The sequence below is a fragment of the Schistocerca gregaria genome, chromosome 5, assembly GCF_023897955.1.
Source record: "Schistocerca gregaria isolate iqSchGreg1 chromosome 5, iqSchGreg1.2, whole genome shotgun sequence".
NCBI classification, from domain to species: domain Eukaryota; kingdom Metazoa; phylum Arthropoda; class Insecta; order Orthoptera; family Acrididae; genus Schistocerca; species Schistocerca gregaria.
The window spans coordinates 415,919,551-415,938,480 of NC_064924.1; the positions used below are offsets into that span (position 1 = coordinate 415,919,551).

Genomic DNA, 18,930 nt, shown 5'->3' on the forward strand with positions numbered 1-18,930 from the left:
TAAGTTTACATATTCCACTTTGGGATAACGTAATGAGACATCTAGGCAATGAATGCAAGGATTGTCGCCTTCCCCCTAAAAAACTCAAAGCTATGTCCTCAGCAGGCAAGTGATGCTCACCATATTTTTCGATAAACGAGGTCTGATACTCATCAAATTCCTTGAGCATGGAAAAACCGTTAATAGTAATGTGGACTGTGAGACACTTGAAAGCCTACCCGGCTGCTCACAGGGATTGTGCTCCACAATAAAGTGCATTCACAAATCTCCAAAATGACACGAAGTGTACTGGCCAAGTAGGAACAGCTCAAGGATCCATCCCCCAGCCCAGATACGTTGTCCTGTGACTTTCATGTCTTCAGTCCACTAAGAAGGCTCAAAGGGATCTGATTCAACTCTGACGACAAACTGAAGAACACAGTGGAGAATTGGCTCCTGTCACAGCCACAGCAATTCTGGTAACAAGGGAACAGTGGGATAGCTGGGCTCAGGCCTCTGGTGAGTACTTTTGTGTAAAGACTTCAATTATTCCTTCAATGTTGTTTCGTACCTTTTATTTCGAACACCCTTCATACAGACTTGTGTGGTGATATTTCACTCCTGTGAGGTAGCTGGTTTCAATCTTAATGATGGAAAAAGTTTTTAATACTAGTATTTAACAGCTAAGGGTAGGAGAGGTACTAGCATTAAGTCACTGATCACCAGACTTTCCACAAATGATCTGCATTAAATTCCACACCTGCATGATGTCTGACTGTGTGAAGGCATGTAATGTTGTTGGCGATGATACATCTATCACACAGGGCCATTACGTCTGACCTCTGCCTGAAAGGAGAAGACAATGTGTTGGCTCTACAATCCATCTTCTCCATAGATACAGCAGTACGGACATGACACTAAAGCTCTGCTTCATCATAGCCACCTACAGGGACAGGCCTATAAAAATTAACACTGAACACACACACTTCACAAAGGAAGGATACAATTGTGCTTGGAAAACTCTTCCACTTACTGCAGGTGCCAGAACGAGTCTCCCCCCCTCCCCCCCTCCGCCATCCCACTCCCCACCCCTGTTGGTCCCACCCCTAGTGATCTGTCAGACAACATCAACATACTGAAGACATACAATAAACAAAATTTGATAGTCTCATGTGAAACTACCAAGAATAATTAATAATGATATTGTAATAAGATAAAGATGACATACTAAATGTGTGTTTATTTATTTGGTACCAGAGTATTTAAAGTTTTTAATTACATATACATACCCCGTCAGCCCATTTAGCTTCCATACAACCATTCCACTCTCCACTGACAGTCAGAAATGGCTTCTTGTCACCAGGCTGAAATGCCTCTGCTGTAATACGATTCTTCTTACCACCATAAAATGGTTTAGTATGGAACTCAATATTTGCACTGTAACCAGTTTTGGCACATGTAATTGTAACCGAACCACCCAACTCAATCCATGGAACTGTCAGAATTGACCTGTGTCAACATAAATTTGTATGAAAATATACAGACATGGCCATATTACATTCAACTGCTGTAAACATCTTATAAAACCCATTTGAAACAATTGTTACAAAAGTTAAAAGTTTGCAATGCTTATGGTTTTCTTATTTTTTACTCAGCCTTTTTTTCGCTAAATGGTGCTATTTTTGAGCTCTTGTGAAAGTTCATCCTACAGTACTACATATTCATTTACTTCACACACAAATGCTTATTTAATTTCAAAACTATCTTATTCTCCCAGGTCACTATTCTTTACTTCCACTCCCATGCGCCTAGCTTTGAAAAGGCACTAACAATGAAAGAAATCGAACTTTTTATTTCTCCTATGTTTGCAAGCACAAGACCTTGCATATCATCAGCCAAAATATTTCACCCATTGCTTCAAATACACTGGCACAGAAATTCCTATAACTGATTACGTGTATGACTAACTACTTTACGTCATTCACCAAACTCAAAGTTGTGTATTCACTTACTGTACATGCGCGCGCGCGCGCACACACACACACACACACACACACACACACACACACACACACACACACGAGGGAGGGGGGGGGGGGAGAGAGAGAGAGAGAGAGAGAGAGAGAGAGAGAGAGAGACAGAGAGAGAGAGAGAGAGAGAGAAGGGGGGGGGGGATTTCTGATTAATCTCAGTTGAGTACTTTTGAGTCTACACCTACATCTGCATTTATACTCCGCAAGCCACCCAACGGTGTGTGGCAGAGCGCACCTTACATGCCACTGTCATTACCTCCGTTTCCTGTTCCAGTCGCATAGGGTTCGCGGCAAGAAGGACTGCCAGAAAGCCTCCATACATGCTCGAATCTCTCTCATTTTACATTCATGATCTCCTCGGGAGGTATAAGTAGGGGGGAGCAATATATTCGAAACCTCATCCAGAAATGCACCCTCTCGAAACCTGGACAGCAAGCTACACTGTGATGCAGAGCGCCTCTCTTGCAGAGTCTGCCACTTGAGTTTGCTAAACATCTCCGTAGCACTATCACGCATTTCAAACAACCCCATAACGAAACACGCCGCTCTTCTTTCGATCTTCTCTATCTCCTCTGTCAACCCGACCTGGTATGGATCCTACACTGATGAGCAATAATCAAGTACATGTCAAACGAGTGTCTTGTAAGCCATCTCCTTTGTTGATGGACTACATTTTCTAAGGACTTTCCCAATGAATCTCAACCTGGCACCTGCCTTACCAACAATTAATTTTATATGATCATTCCACTTCAAATCATTCCGCATGCATACTCCCAGATATTTTACAGAAGTAACTGCTATCAGTGTTTGTTCCGCTATCGTATAATCATACAATAAAGGATCCTTCTTTCTATGTATTCGCAATACATTACATTTGCCTATGTTAAGGGTCAGTTTCCACTCCCTCCACCAAGTGCCTATCTGCTGCACATATTCCTGCACTTTGCTGCAATTTTCTAATGCTGCAACTTCTCTGTATACTAAAGCATCATCTGCGAAAAGGCGCATGGAACTTCCGACACTATCTACTAGGTCATTCATATATATATATCGTGAAAAGCAATGGTCCCATAACACTCCCCAGTGGCACGCCAGAGATTACTTTAATGTCTATAGACGTCTCTCCATTGAGAACAACATGCTGTGTTCTGTTTGCTAAAAACTCTTCAATCCAGCCACACAGCTGGCCTGATATTCCGTAGGCTCTTACTTAGTTTATCAGGCGACAGTGCGGAACTGTATCGAATGCCTTCCGGAAGTCAAGGAAAATTGCACCTACCTGGGAGCCTGTATCGAATATTTTTTAGGTCTCATGAACAAATAAAGAGAGTTAGGTCTCTCACAATCGCTGTTTCCGGAATCCATGTTGATTCCTACAGAGTAGATTCTGGGTTTCCAGAAATGACATGATACGCGAGCAAAAAATATGTTCTAAAATTCTACCACAGATCGATGTCAGAGATATAGATCTATAGTTTTGCGCATCTACTCGACGACCCTTCTTGAAGAATCCATGGTTATAAAAAGCTACAACAGCTGTTAGCTTAGCGTATCTGTTAACATGCTGGTGCTGCTTCTTAAGTTTTGTCAAACTGATGGGCTGCACCTAACGCACCGAACCATATGGTGCCCACAGAACCGATTATCTTTTCTGACAATCCTTCAAATTATTTAAAAACAAATGATATATTATCCATGTTAGTACTACATCAACATACCTACTCCGCAATCCACTATGTGGTGTATGGTAGAGGGTACCACGTACCACTAGCTATCATTTCTTTTGCTACTTCACTCACAAACGGAACAAGGGAAACACAATCGTCTATATGCCTTTGTACGAGCCCTAATTTCTCCTATCTTGTCTTTGCATTCCTTACATCAAATTTACATTGCTGGCAGTTGAATTGTTCTGCAGTCAGATGTAAATGCCTGTTCCCTAAAATTTTTCAATAATGTTCTGTGAACAAAAAGTCATCTTCCCTCCAGGTATTTCCACTTGAGATCACAAAGTGTCTCCATTGTACTCACGTATTGAACAAACCTGTCTGTAACAAATTTAGTAGCATGCTTCACAATTCTTTTGATGCCTTCCTTTAATAAGACCTGGCTGAAATCACAGACACTCAAGTAGTGCTCGGCACATCCTAGTGTTATTTATAACATCTCATTTTATGTGAAATCTAGCAGTGGAAAATCCAGGACAGAACAACACCAGTATTATTAAAAGGACAGATTGCTACTCACTTTGAGCTGCAGACAGGCACAACAGAAAGGGATTAAAGCTTAAGCTTTAAGCAAAGCACTCTTTGAAGTGCCTATCTGTGACTCAATGATTCCTCTATACCGTGAATAGCAATTTATCCTTTTCATAGTATTGTCGTTTCTCCTTTGAAGGTTAGATACACTTTCCTAAAATTCTCCCAATAAACCGAAGTCAACTAAAGCCCTCACGTGCTTGTTCCATTTTATATAACTTTGCAACATTATGCTTATTTAATCAACACAATTGTGTCAAGCAGCTCCCCGCTAGTACTGTATTCAAATATTACAGATTTTTTGAATTAACTTACATTTTACTACATTTAGATATGGTTGCCACTCATCACGCCAAATAGAAATTGTTTCCAAGTTATCCTGTTCCTTCCACAACCATTCAACGACGACACCTTCCAGCAGACAAAAGCGTCATTAGCAAACAGCAACAAATTTCTCTGCTTACCCTGTCAGTCAGATCATTTATCTATACAGAGAGGTCCTATCATACTTCCCTCCAGCATTCCTGATTGATGGACACACACACACACACACACACACACACACACACACACACACACACACACACACACGTAAGTCTCTGATGAACACTCCCAACTGAGGACAACATACTAAGTTTTATTACTTAAGAAGTATATGAGCCACTCACATTGGGAAGATAACCCATACACTTGGACTTATGTTAACAGCCTGCAGTGGGCTACTGTGTCAAAAGCTTTCCAATAAATCCAGAAATATGGAGTCTACATATAAAATGACTTCCAAACCAAGCTCTCATTTCTCTACTAAGAACCAATTAACTCTTAAGGAATACTGCAATTTACTTTAACTATAAGCTCACCCATTTTGCCAGAATTTTTCTGTGTCCAAAATTATCTCTTATTTTAAGTTTAAATAACACAAAATAGAGTATTTGCATTCAACAGTACTACGAAAAGGATAGTTGTTACTCACCATACGGTGGAGATGCTGAGTCGCAGATAGGCACAACAAAAAGAAAGTGACCTTTCGGCCAACAAGCCCTTCATCGGAAGTAGACAACACGCACGCGCGCGTGTGCACACACACACACACACACACACACACACACACACACACACACACACACACACACACACAAATCCCAAACCCTCCATTTGGTTTGGATTCACTGATGATAACTTAAAAGATCTGGATCAAGGGTGAGGACACCCTATTCACATTCCTCCAGAACCTCAACACCTTCTCCCCCATTCACTTCACCTGGTCCTAATCGATCCAACAAGCCACCTTCCTCGATGTTGACCAACCACCAACAATACCTCCACTTTGAAAGCTGCCATCCATTCCATACCATGAAGACCCTCCCACACAGGCTAGCCACCCATGGCAGTCACATCTGTTGTGATGAGCTGTCCCTTTTAAAAAATACTGAGAGTCTCTCACAGGCCTTCACATACATTTATTACCCTCCCAAACATTCCAATGCCTTAGTTCTCCAGTCACCCAACACTTCCCACAGTTCCCCTGTCCGGTCACAGAGGAGCATTCCCCTAGTGACTCAATAGCACCCAGGAATGGAGCAACTGAATCACATTCTCTGCCATTGTTTTGACTCTCTCTCATCATGCCCTTAAATAAGGAATGACCTACCCACTACCCTTCCCACCCCTCCCACAGTGGTACTCCACTGCCCACCAAACCCACAAAATATCCATGTCCATCCCTACACAACTCCTTCTCCCAACACCTTGCCTCATGGCTCATAACCTTGTAACAGACCTAGATGCAAGACCTGTCCAATACATCCTCCCACCACCACCACCTACTACAGCCCGGTCACAGACATCACCTATCCCATCAAAGGCAGGGCTGCCTGTGAAACCAGTCACATGATCTAAAAGTTAAGCTGCAACCTTGTGCTGCATTCTATGTGGGCATGATAACTAACAAGCTGTCTGTCTGCATGTATGGCCACCAACAACTTGTGGCAAAGAAGCAGCTGGACCAGCCACACTGCTCAACACGCCACCCAACATAACATTCTTCATTTCAATGGCTGCTTCATAGCCTGGAGCACCTGAAGCCTTCCCCACCAACACCAGCTTTTCTGAATTGCACTCTTGGGAACTCCCCCTGCAACATATCTTATGTTCCTGTAATCCACTTGGCCTGAACCTTCATTAGTCTTTGCCCTTACCATCTAGCCCCTCCCCCGTTCCCATTCGAGCGACAAACAATCCTCTATTCTACCAATGCACTGCACCCACAGTCTTCTTAGTTCTCTCTTTTTCCTTTACTCCCCGCCCCCACTATCTAACCTCACAACTACACGTAGCTTCTCTATCCTCTCTTCGTCTTATCACTGTATGCTCCCACAATCAGAACTTTACTGTCCCCCACCCTTACTCTGCTTCCCTTCTCCCTCCTCGACCCAGCCCCCTCCCTAACCCCAACACCTAACTTGCTGCTTACAATCTGGCCTCAGCAGCCAGAGACTGTGGTTATGTGTGTGCGAGGTGCATTTGCTTCAGTGTGTGTGTGTACTTCCAATGAAGGCCTTGTTGACCTGATTGTGCCTACCTGCGGCTCAGCATCTCCTCTATATGGCGAGTAGCCACTATCCTTTCCATAATATTGTTAGATTCCAGCCTATATTTTCTGATATCTGCATTCATAATTTCAGTGCAAAAGAAGAAAGGCAAGAACAAAAGGGAGGGGAAAACTCCGTGTATATCGGTAGAATTCTCTGTAGCAAGCAATTATGAATGTTTTTGTACATTATTTTCAGTGGAACTTTTTGTAGACACTCCACAACACAGTAGAGAATACAGTACGACATGCCAACTGCATCTTGTTACGAGATATCAGTTTTACTTTTTGAGTCCTTTGTGTTTTAGTTTTTCAGTCCTTTATGCTACCCTCCTGAGTTCTTGTTTATCGAATTTTAAGACTGTGCGTGACCCACACTACTAGTAGTTGATGTTAATGGAGAAGGCACAACTACTAGTATCACATGTAAAGCAATCTAACTATATTGTGTGGAACCAGAGCACAGAATTCAAGAGTATCAACTTTTGTTAGAAGTTTCAAATGACAATGACACAACTCTGTTAGTCAGAAACCCTCTGAAGCACAGAGCATGAGATATGAAGATAATTAACAACTGTCTGTTGTTACTGAATATTTTCATTTGATATGGAAACTAATTTAAAAATTTTGTTCACAAGCGGAATGTGCACGAGATAACTGATAACGAACACATTTCAACTGGAAACGCTCACTGTATTTCATACAATACTTGTCATGAAAAAGTCTTGTATGCTCACTGTTCCAGTCACTTATTTCTGACCACACATTCGTATTATCAGCATTTCAGCCTAGAAAGTGTCTATGTTTAGTCACAATCTTGCAGCATTTTCTGCTTATATTCATGACCAGGAATGATACTTTAAACACATTTCAAAGTTAAACAGTCAAAACATATGAACAAAGCTTTTGAGTGTTAACCAATAGTGATTTTTTTTATGGAAAGGTGATTATTGCCATTTTTTATGATTTTGAGGATATAATCCCTATGCACTGGACAAAGACAGAATCATTTCCATTGCCTAATATGATTGATAATGGGCCATCTAAGCAGGAGTTTCCTCAAAAACAACAAAAATTGGCTAAGTATAAAGTGCTTTTTAACAAATACAACAATAAAAAAGATGAAGAAGAATTATCACTGTGATTATATGTCAGTCTGAATGTGGACTGGTGCTTCATACATCTTTCATACTGATTAAGCCGAATGTGTTTGTCAGCTCAACAACCTGTATATCTGACTTATTGATAAGACTTTTTATGAAGAAAGAATAATGGAGTATTTTGCAGAGTTCACAGAAAATTACTTCCCCAAAGGACTAAAAAAAATTTGTAATCTCAATGGTCAAATATCGAGTGGTTGAAAGAACTATATTCCAAACTATTAACTTTTTTTTTTACCCAATAGATCATTCTACTATTGCAAGTCAAAATACTTGTTCTCCGCAACATCCAATATTACACTGTTGTGGTTAATGGTGGTTGGCAAAGCATGCACAGAGTATACGCTAGTAAAGTACTGGTGGTTCTAATCAGTCTCCAACCATAAGACTCAAATCCTTGTGTAGCTGAGCTTCCACAGATGCTCACCATTTATCACCACCAAGAGACAAATTTTACTTGCAGCACACTAGGGATGGGGAAACGTTGAAGCCCCATGCAAAAACATAATGCATACTAAACACTGACAGACATGCAAGGCTGACCATCATGTTCATATTAACAATTTGCTGAAAATATACAAGAATTTGTTTCTACTACATTTAAATCACTTTACAAAATTCTCAAATTATTCACCCAGACACGTGCAATAATGACTAACAAATATGATTACATACATTTATAAATAATTAACTTCTAGTAAAACTAGGTAAAATATTAATTTTGACAACAACAATAATGATGATGATACAGCTGACTTCTTACACAAAACTAATATAATAATGTTAAATGAGAGTCCAGTTTTACACTGTTTTACTACAAGAAAGGTAGCACTGTTAGCTAGACAATCATTTTTGGACAATTAAGTAACTAAAATCACCAAGCATCTGACTATCACCACACATAGTTTACAAGATTATAAATTATTCTAATGGGGTATGTTTCAAGTTTCATAATCACAAAATCAGATGCAGAGCCTGGTCCTGTCATTTAAGTATCCTTCAAATGACTGTAGGTATTTTTTAAAGATGCAACCATCAATTTTTATCAATGATATTCTTTTAAAAATATCTTCACTTGATACAAAGAGATACTTTGCAAAGAACAAAACCTTCTCATAATTATCTTTTGAAAGAAATGATAGATGCCCACCTGCCATATCCATTGGGGAATGTAACTATGTACTCCTCGTCGTATTCAAGGACGGAGATGCAGCCCTGGCCAATATTGTGGACGCCAATGGACAGACCCAAAAACTTTGATTTAGTCCACACATGTGCACAAAAGCTGATACGTTTGTCGTAATGTTCTGCATAAAAAGCTGAAACTGGATAAAAATTTTATAATTAGCACACACATACGAAGAAATGAAAGAGGAAGCCGCCTGGTAGAACTTTGCACAGAGCACAACTTAGTCATAGGTAACACTTGGTTCAAGAATCATAAAAGAAGGCTGTATACACGGAAGAAGCCTGGAGATACTAAAAGGTATCAGATAGATTATATAATGGTAAGGCAGAGATTTAGGAACCAGGTTTTAAATTGTAAGACATTTCCAGGGGCAGATGTGGATTCTGACCACAATCTATTAGTTATGACCTGTAGATTAAAACTAAAGAAACTGCAAAAAGGTGGAGATTTAAGGAGATGGGACATGGATAAACTAAAAGAACCAGAGGTTGTACAGAGTTTCAGGGAGAGCATAAGGGAGCAATTGACAGGAATGGGGAAAAGAAATACAGTAGAAGAAGAATGGGTAGCTTTGAGGGATGAGGTAGTGAAGGCAGCAGAGGATCAAGTAGGTATAAAGACAAGGGCTAGTAGAAATCCTTGGGTAACAGAAGAAATATTGAATTTAATTGATGAAAGGAGAAAATATAAAAATGCAGTAAATGAAGCAGGCAAAAAGAAATACAGACGTCTCAAAAATGTGATCGACAGGAAGTGCAAAATGGCTAAGCATGGATGGCTACAGGACAAATGTAAGGATGTAGAGGCTTATCTCACTAGGGGTAAGATAGATACTGCCTACAGGAAAATTAAAGAGACCTTTGGAGATAAGAGAACCACTTGTATGAATATCAAGAGCTCAGATGGAAACCCAGTTCTAAGCAAAGAAGAGAAAGCAGAAAGGTGGAAGGAGAATATAGAGGGTCTATACAAGGGCGATGTACTTGAGGACAATATTATGGAATTGGAAGAGGATGTAGATGAAGATGAAATGGGAGATACGATACTGAGTGTAGAGTTTGACAGAGCAATGAAAGACCTGAGTCGAAACAAGGCCCCCGGAGTAAACAACATTCCATTGGAACTACTGACGGCCTTGGAAGAGCCAGTCCTGACAAAACTCTACCATCTGGTGAGTAAGATGTATGAGACAGGCGAAATACCCTCAGACTTCAGGAAGAATGTAATAATTCCAATCCCAAAGAAAGCAGATGTTGACAGATGTGAAAATTACCGAACTATCAGTTTAATAAGTCACAGCTGCAAAATACTAACGCGAATTCTTTACAGACGAATGGAAAAACTAGTAGAAGCCGACCTCGGGGAAGATCAGTTTGGATTCCGAAGAAATGTTGGAACACGTGAGGCAATACTGACCCTACGACGTATATTAGAAGCTAGATTAAGGAAGGGAAAACCTACGTTTCTAGCATTTGTAGACTTAGAGAAAGCTTTGATGTTGACTGGAATACTCTCTTTCAAATTCTGAAGGTGGCAGGGGTAAAATACAGGCAGTGAAAGGCTATTTACAATTTGTACGGAAACCAGATGGCAGTTATAAGAGTCGAGGGGCATGAAAGGGAAGCAGTGGTTGGGAAGGGAGTGAGACAGGGTTGTAGCCTCTCCCCGATGTTATTCAACCTGTGTATTGAGCAAGCAGTGAAGGAAACAAAAGAAAAGTTCGGAGTAGGTATTAAAATCCATGGAGAAGAAATAAAAATTTGAGGTTCGCCGATGACATCGTAATTCTGTCAGAGACAGCAAAGGACTTGGAAGAGCAGTTGAAAGGAATGGACAGTGTCTTGAAATGAGGGTATAAGATGAACATCAACAAAAGCTAAACGAGGATAATGGAATGTAGTCGAATTAAGTCAGGTGACGCTGAGGGAATTAGATTAGGAAATGAGACATTAAAAGTAGTAAAGGCGTTTTGCTATTTAGGGAGCAAAATAACTGGTGATGGTCAAAGTAGAGAGGATATAAAATGTAGACTGGCAATAGCAAGGAAAGTGTTTCTGAAGAAGAGAAATTTGTTAACATCGAGTATAGATTTAAGTGTCAGGAAGTCGTTTCTGAAAGCATTTGTATGGAGTGTAGCCATGTATGGAAGTGAAACATGGACGATAAATAGTTTGGACAAGATGAGAATAGAAGATTTCGAAATGTGGTACTACAGAAGAACGCTGAAGATTAAATGGGTAGATCACATAACTAATGAGGAAGTATTGAATAGGATTGGGGAGAAGAGAAGTTTGTGGCACAACTTGACCAGAAGAAGGGATCAGTTGGTAGGACATGTTCTGAAGCATCAAGTGATCACCAATTTAGTATTGGAGGGCAGCGTGGAGGGTAAAAATCATAGAGGGAGACCAAGAGATGAATACACTAAGCAGATTCAGAAGGATGTAGGTTGCAGTAGGTACTGGGAGATGAAGCTTGCACAGGATAGAGTAGCACGGAGAGCTGCATCAAACCAGTCTCAGGACTGAAGACCACAACAACATGGAGATCACGAAGAAAGTGACATGCGAGACGGCAGCAAAGAGAGAAGGAGGCTGTTCCAAGGGAAGAGAGCAGGCTGAAGGGGGATATTCGGTACACGAACATAGAGGGGAGTTGGGGAGGATAAGTAGTGAGTAAATGGGGAGCGAGAATAAGATGAGGTATTTGACACAAACAGCATGCCAATGCTTTAGATTCTCTCCCCCCCCCCCCAGTCTCTCTCTCTCTCTCTCTCTCTCTCTCTCTCTCTCTCTCTCTCCCTCTCTCCCTCTCTGCTGTGCACATGCATATGAAATATGGGGGTGAGGTGGGCTGCACTGCATGACTGCATGAGAGAGAGAGAGAGAGAGAGAGAGAGAGAGAGAGAGAGAGAGAGAGGTGTGTGTTAAAGATGGAAAAGATTTATGTGATATGTTTATTTTTGGCCAACAAGGCCCTCGTCGGAAACAGACAACATACAGACACTCAGGAAAATGCAACTCAGACTCACCTGAGTGCAGTCTCTGGCTGCCGACGTCACACTGCGAGCAGCTGTGCATGATTGGAGATGCAACCAGAAGGCAGCTGGGATGGGGGATGGGGGGGGGGGGGGGGGGGGGGGGGGGGGGGGGGGGGGGGGGGGGGGGGGGGGGGGGGGGGATAGCAGGGTAGGTGTTGGCGACAGTAAAGTGGTGCTAGTGGGGCCATACAGGGACGAGGCAGCTGTGTGCACTCAGGAGGTTAGACACAGGATCCAGGAGAGGGGAGAGCACATGAAGTAGAAAAGGAAGGAGGTAAAAAAAGACTCTGTGTGTGTGTGTGTGTGTGTGTGTGTGTGTGTGTGTGTGTGTGTGTGTGTGAAATAGAGGGCTGTGTAGTGCCTGGAATGGGAGCAATGAAGGTGCTAGAGGGTAAAGACAAAGACTAATGAAGGTTTAGGCTACATAGGATATATTGTAGGGAGAGTTTCCAAGAGTGCAATTCAGAAAAGCTGGTGTTGGTGGGAAGGCTCCAGGTGCTATGGGCTGCGAAGCAGTCATTGAAAAGAAGAATGGTGTGTTGGGCATGTTCAGCAATGGGGGTAGGTCCAGCTGTTTCTTGGCCACAAGTTTTTGGTGGCCATTCATGTAAACAGACAGCTTGTTCGTTGTCATGCCCAGGTAGAATGCAGCACAAGGCTGCAGCTTAACTTGTAGATCATGTTACTGGTTTCACAGGTAGCCTGACTTTGATCAGATAGGTGAAGCTTGTGACCAGACTGGAGTAGGTGGTGGTGGGAGGATGTATGGGACAGGTCTTGCATCTAGGTCTATTACAGGGGTATGAGTCATGAGGCAAGGTATTGGAAGCAGGTGTTGTGTAAGGATGAATGAGGATACTGTGTAGGTTGAGTGGGTGCAGAATACCACTGTGGGAGGGGTGGGAAGGATGGTGGGCTGGACATTCCTATTTTTCAGGGCACGATGAGAGGTAGTCAAAATCACAGCTGAGAATGTGATTCAGTTGCTTCTGTCTGGATGGTATTGAGTCACAGGGGGAACTCTCCTCAGAAGACCCTCAAAAGTTTTCGAAAGGGACAGCTCATCTCGACAGATGCGACGGCCACATGTAGGTAGCCTGTGTGAAAGGGACTTTTTAGTATGGAATGGTTGGCAGCTGTTGAAGTGGAGTTATTGTTGATGGTTGGCACATTTGATATGGACAGAGTTACTAATGTAGCCATCTTTGAGGTGGAGGTCAATATTCATGGAGGTGGCTTGTTGGGTTGAGTTGGATCAGGTGAAGTGAATGAAGGAGAAGGTGTTGAGGTTCTAGAGGAATGTGGATAAGGTGTCCTCACCCTTGATCCAGATCTTGAAGTTATCATCAATGAATCCAAACCAGGTGAAGGGTTTGGGATTTTGGGTGTTTAGGATTGATTCCTCTAGGTGGCCCATGAACAGGATGGCAGGGGATTGTGCCATGCGGATGCCCATACCTGTACCCTATATGTGAGGATATAGCTCGTCATGATGATTAGGAATGTTAGAATGTTTGAAATCCGTTGGGCTTTGGAAAAGGTAGTGTTCAATAGCAGTAAGGCCGTGGGCATTATGGATATTTAGTGTAAGGGAGGTTGTATCAATAGTGACAAGCAGGGTGTCATGTGATGCATGAACAGAAACCGTGGTGAGTCAGTGGAGGAAATGGTTGTTATCTGTTGTCCAGGAGGGCAGGTTGCAGGTAATAGGCTGAAGATGTTGGCCTACGAGAGTAGATATTCTCTCGTTGGTCACACAGCAATCGTCTACAATGGGGTGTCTAATTTCCCAACTGCACCTTGCTGCCCTACCCCCTCTCCAACTCGTCTCTGTATGTTGCCACCAACAGCACTTTACCATCGCCCACCCTTATCTTGCTATCCCTCCCCCTCCCTGCCGCTGCCTTCTCTTTACCCTCACCACCTGGATGTGTCTCCTATCATGTACAGATGCTTGCAGTGTAGCCTCAACACCGTGGTCGTGTGTGTGTGTGTGTGTGTGTGTGTGTGTGTGTGTGTGTGTGTGTGTGTGTGTGTGTTTTCTATCTCCAACGAAGGCCCTGTTGGGCAAAAGCTCATTTTCTGACATATTTTTGTTGGCCTACCTGCTACTCAGCATCTCTGCTATATGATGAGTAGCAACTATCCTTTTCATAATACTGATACTTTGCACTTCCAACACTTTAGAGAAGGGCGCAGTTTCTGTCAGTTTTTCTATTAGTTCTGATGAACCTGAACTGAATGTATTTCACTACAAACTAGAAATCTAACAAAGAAGTAAACCAGCCTATCTTACAAGAAGTTTAACAAAGTAATCATCATACATACTGGGTGGGTGATGAGAGACCTGCTCAGCGACAAATGTTAGTTGTGAAGAAGTGCACCATGGCAGAGGGCCTCCTGGAACTGACCCTCCACCTTTCTCAACTCCTGGTACATCCCAATGGCACTGGAATACCTCTCCTAATACTGGGTTGTAAGGCTTTTTTGCAACCACTGATTTGCGTCCAGCATGGTACGCAGACATATACCACCGTAGTACCTGTACCATGCGGTCTTTTGGGTCCTTGAAATCTGCAATACTAAAAAACAAAAGTGTTACCAGTTACAAAACTGAAATTATATTCTTAATTCATTGCCGGACTTTCACATTTACAAGTTACTATGATTGTCTCCCAAATAAAGTATGATATAGAATTGCTAGCCAGTACTTAGCTTCAGGAAGCAAAATGTGTATTACTGCTGATAGATGCAAATAAAAGCGAAAGTGAAATGCTACACAGCTTTCAGAACTTACAGTACCTTCTTCAGAGAGAGAGAGAGAGAGAGAGAGAGAGAGAGAGAGAGAGAGAGAGATGGAGAGAGAGGGGGGGGGGCAGCTAAGTAAAGTTAAAAGGAATAGCTGAAGCTAGTATATGCCAAATGGAATAATGTAATCGTTTTCAAGTTAGGGAAGTAGCCATAATGCTAAGTAGAAAAGACAATAAGGGATGTGTGTGTAAAATTGTGCGATCATAAAAAATGATTAGAGAAATGAACAGTTTTGCTTCAACCATTATAATCTAAAAGTTTATGGTTTTGATTATGAATGTAGTACCAGTAGCTCCACTGCACCGATACCTCACAAGTGGTGACAAGCAAACAGGACTGTCTTTGGTGAAGAAAAACTTAGGGAGAATAAACTCAAATGAGCATATTAAAATCAAAAGTGACCGTGAATATACTAACATTAAGTGCTCACAATAGGTGAGAGTGCATACTGTTGAAAGGTGAGCTGGGACCAGCAAATGGAATCACACAGCTGGAGCAGAGTTTCAAGTACCTCCAACATGAAAAATGGAATTTTTTACATGTCGAACAATGGAACAAATCACAAGAATGCCATGGAGCTGTTTTCAATGTTGCAAAGCATGCCACACTATGCAACTACAATCATTTGAAACAGTGAAAATTAAGTGTCACTAGAAGCAAGACCATAGTTTCGCCTAGCAGTGCTGTACAATTATTATGGGTATCAGTTGTATTTTTTGTGTATGCAACTTCGTGTGACATTTGAACAAACTGTGTTGTAAATTTATCTCGCATATTTTTTGAAGTCAAATGTTGACTGTTACGACTGAACTCTCGCAACTTATACATTGCAGCTGATACAAAAGAAGTATTTGTACAATAAATAAGGACCAGGATGACTGCAAAATGAAACACAGGGGCTTATCTAAGTGTTCAGGATTCTTAGAAAATAGCAAAATCAGATTGGAGGATAATATTACATACAGTAGAACACTTTTTTCAGGGTCACATAAAGATCAAAGGAAGAAACAACTACTAGTGAAGTGAGAATACCGAATCAACTCATTGCATGGGTGAAAGAATTGGAGGGAGAATGGATAAATAAGGAGAAAGATGAATGGATAAAATATAAGGTGGAACTTAAAGAGATATAACAGAACTAAGTAAAAAAAAAAAAAAAAGTAACATGCAATGTACAAGCAGTACATAGCAATGTCACCAAAATCATCAAGATTGTAGCTGAAACAAGTGAGAAGTGCTACCAACTCTTAACTGAGCAGAAACACAAGAAAAGTGATGGTCTCAATGAACATAATGGGGAAAGAGTGTATTGAAAACACCAAGGACAATAACAAATGCAAAAAGGCCAAGAGAGAAATGAAAACGTGACAAACTCAGTAGCAAAAGGGAAACAGACAGAAATGAAACCACTACGACTAATGACAAAATGAAAGAAATTATGTTGGAATGCATCAGAGAAGAAGTTAAAGATGGAGTCAAGCATCAGACACAGTGGAACTGTAGTTATAGGGTGTCACTCTCTGCTAAGTGAAATAGGAAAATTTGATCCGAAAAGTTCGCATTTCTGGTGAACTTCAAAGGGAGTGGCCTACCAGTTGGATGGTAGAGGAAAATATCACTGGTGTATCAAGAAGTTAACGAAGGATGCAATGCAAGGTGCACACACAAAGCAATGGTAATAAGCAACAACACGGATTTTTGAGATGGCATTGTGCTCAGAAGAAAAATGTATTGGAATAAAATGGACATTAATAAGTGGACTAAAATACTGAAGAAGGAATGTAAACAGACTGAATGCACAGTGACAAAGAAAGTGTAAAACAGGAACACAACACGGGAAAGAAGGAAGAGGCAAAAGACCAATACAGTCTCAAAAATATCAAATATGTAGCAAAGAAGGAAAGAGTCAACATATTTTACACTAGGAAAGGGAACAGAAGTAAGAATAAAATTATGTACTATGAACCTTTTTACATGATGGTTGAAATGAAAAGGCAATTACGAATGCAGCAATGCTAGGTCACACAAGGACTGCTTGCTGGGAAAGTGAAGCAGTGGCAGTGAGAATGAACAAAGAACAGTCTGCACATGCAGGAAGGAGGTTTGCCCCCTCCTCCATGCAGTAGCTGAACCAGGACTAGGAATCAACATTGTGTGGACATGGGCAAGTCGGCACGACTTTCCGGATGTGTGGGGGGTCCTCCTCTTGCCATGTTGCCAGCACTGGTTGACCTCACACTGCTCACATCAAGTCAGCTCTCAATGTTTGTCAACAAATGCCATGCTCCAGTAGAACTGGTGTGAATCTTCAACTGCCTCACCCCAATAGGCAACGAAATATGTCATCATACAAATAAACAAGGTGTGTGTGTGTGTGTGTGTGTGTGTGTGTGTGTGTGTGAGAGAGAGAGAGAGAGAGAGAGAGAGAGAGAGAGAGAGAGAGAGAGAGAGAGAGAGAGAGAGAGTGAACTGTAATGTGGCTTTCTTTTTTTATACTGTTTATTTTCAGCTGACTATTTGTATAACCATGTTTATACACGTAAAACATGACAACTTAAAGACAACTTCTATTCCGTATGAGGTTTTTCTGAAGCAAGAGTAGCTTAGTACCTTCAGTACTATGAATCAGATGTTCGTGTAATTGGCTTATTGTTGAAGAAATATTTGATGCTAGTTTGTTTTTATATAGTAATTAATCTTTTTTTCCTCAGGTACTGCTATTTTTTTGATGAATGCACTGACTTATGTTCGACGATGTTCTATTTCATGCATTTATACATTTACAATGTTACGAAGGTGTTATATCTGATAAATGGGAATATATGAATGAAGGGTGAATGTCTAAATAATACTGTAACAATCATGGATGATTGTTGGGAGAGTAATTAATATTGTGATACTCTGCGGGATTCATATTTTCCTTACCTGAAGTATTCTTCTTGATTTTTTCTTTTATTTCCCAAAAACTTTTCTAAATTTAAGAAAAGATTTAGTGGGAACACGTAAGCTTACAGTAGTAAGCTCTCTGTATCTTTTGTGTACTTTGTTGTAAGTGAAGACTCTGGTGGAAGCCCGAGTATTTGAGGGTAGCATGCACAGTGGAATAAAGCAATTTTTTGAACTTACAAAAGTAACCTGAAAGCTAACTAAAAATGTAAAACGGATAAACGTAAGTGTGTACCAACTATCTGTCATCAGAAATACGAGTAGAGTCAAGGCTAGCATGCCAAGTAGAGTGATATGATTGTTTGAAATTACAAAAGTAGCCAGAGTGCTAATTACTAAAAAGAAAATGGATGTGTGTGTTTATTAATAATCTGTGATCAGGATTAAGTATTTTGTGAAAAAGTTACAATTCAACTGTTAGTAATTTCATCATCTAAATAGTACGGGTGATGTGCTGCATGATTTTCAGTACTTGCTCCCAGGCTCTGGTACCTTACACTGGGATCTGAGTGACATGCCTTCCTTTTTAACTTTCCCAAACCTCACCTCCCCTCTCCGCCCCTCCCCTCCACTCCACTCCACTCCCTTCCCATCCCATCCCCCATAAAGTGACTATTAGTTCCAAAAGCTAGATAGTGTGCCAGTTTTGTGTGTGTCTACTTGCAGTAATACACAGTTTAGATCCTGAAGGTAAATACTCGCAATCAATTCTGCCTCATAATTTGTTTTCTGTCTTTCTTCACACAACAATATCATTATATGCTAACCCATTAGTGAACAGAGAGCATGAATACTTGTGCACTATAAATTAAGTAATTCAAGTAATTATTGATTCAATTAAGAGAAAATGCCTAAAATGAGCAGGAAATCAGTCAATGAGGGGCCAACATCCCATCTGTGATGCTTTTCTTATTGGATGACAGC

At 41.1% G+C, this 18,930-nt stretch overlaps 1 protein-coding gene across 4 annotated transcripts in view; it reads right to left on the reverse strand.

Annotated features, from left to right (window-relative positions):
- The window catches only part of LOC126272399 (oxysterol-binding protein-related protein 9), a 480,270-nt gene that overhangs the window by 36,962 nt on the left and 424,378 nt on the right, over nt 1-18,930 (reverse strand). For all 4 annotated transcript variants that reach the window (XM_049975226.1, XM_049975225.1, XM_049975222.1 and 1 more), the window contains 3 exons: nt 14,578-14,831; nt 9,171-9,345; nt 1,269-1,488 (listed from right to left, as the gene is read on the reverse strand). In XM_049975226.1, coding sequence (XP_049831183.1) covers nt 1,269-1,488; nt 9,171-9,345; nt 14,578-14,831 — 649 coding nt within the window. The remainder of the gene's footprint in view (nt 1-1,268; nt 1,489-9,170; nt 9,346-14,577; nt 14,832-18,930) is intronic.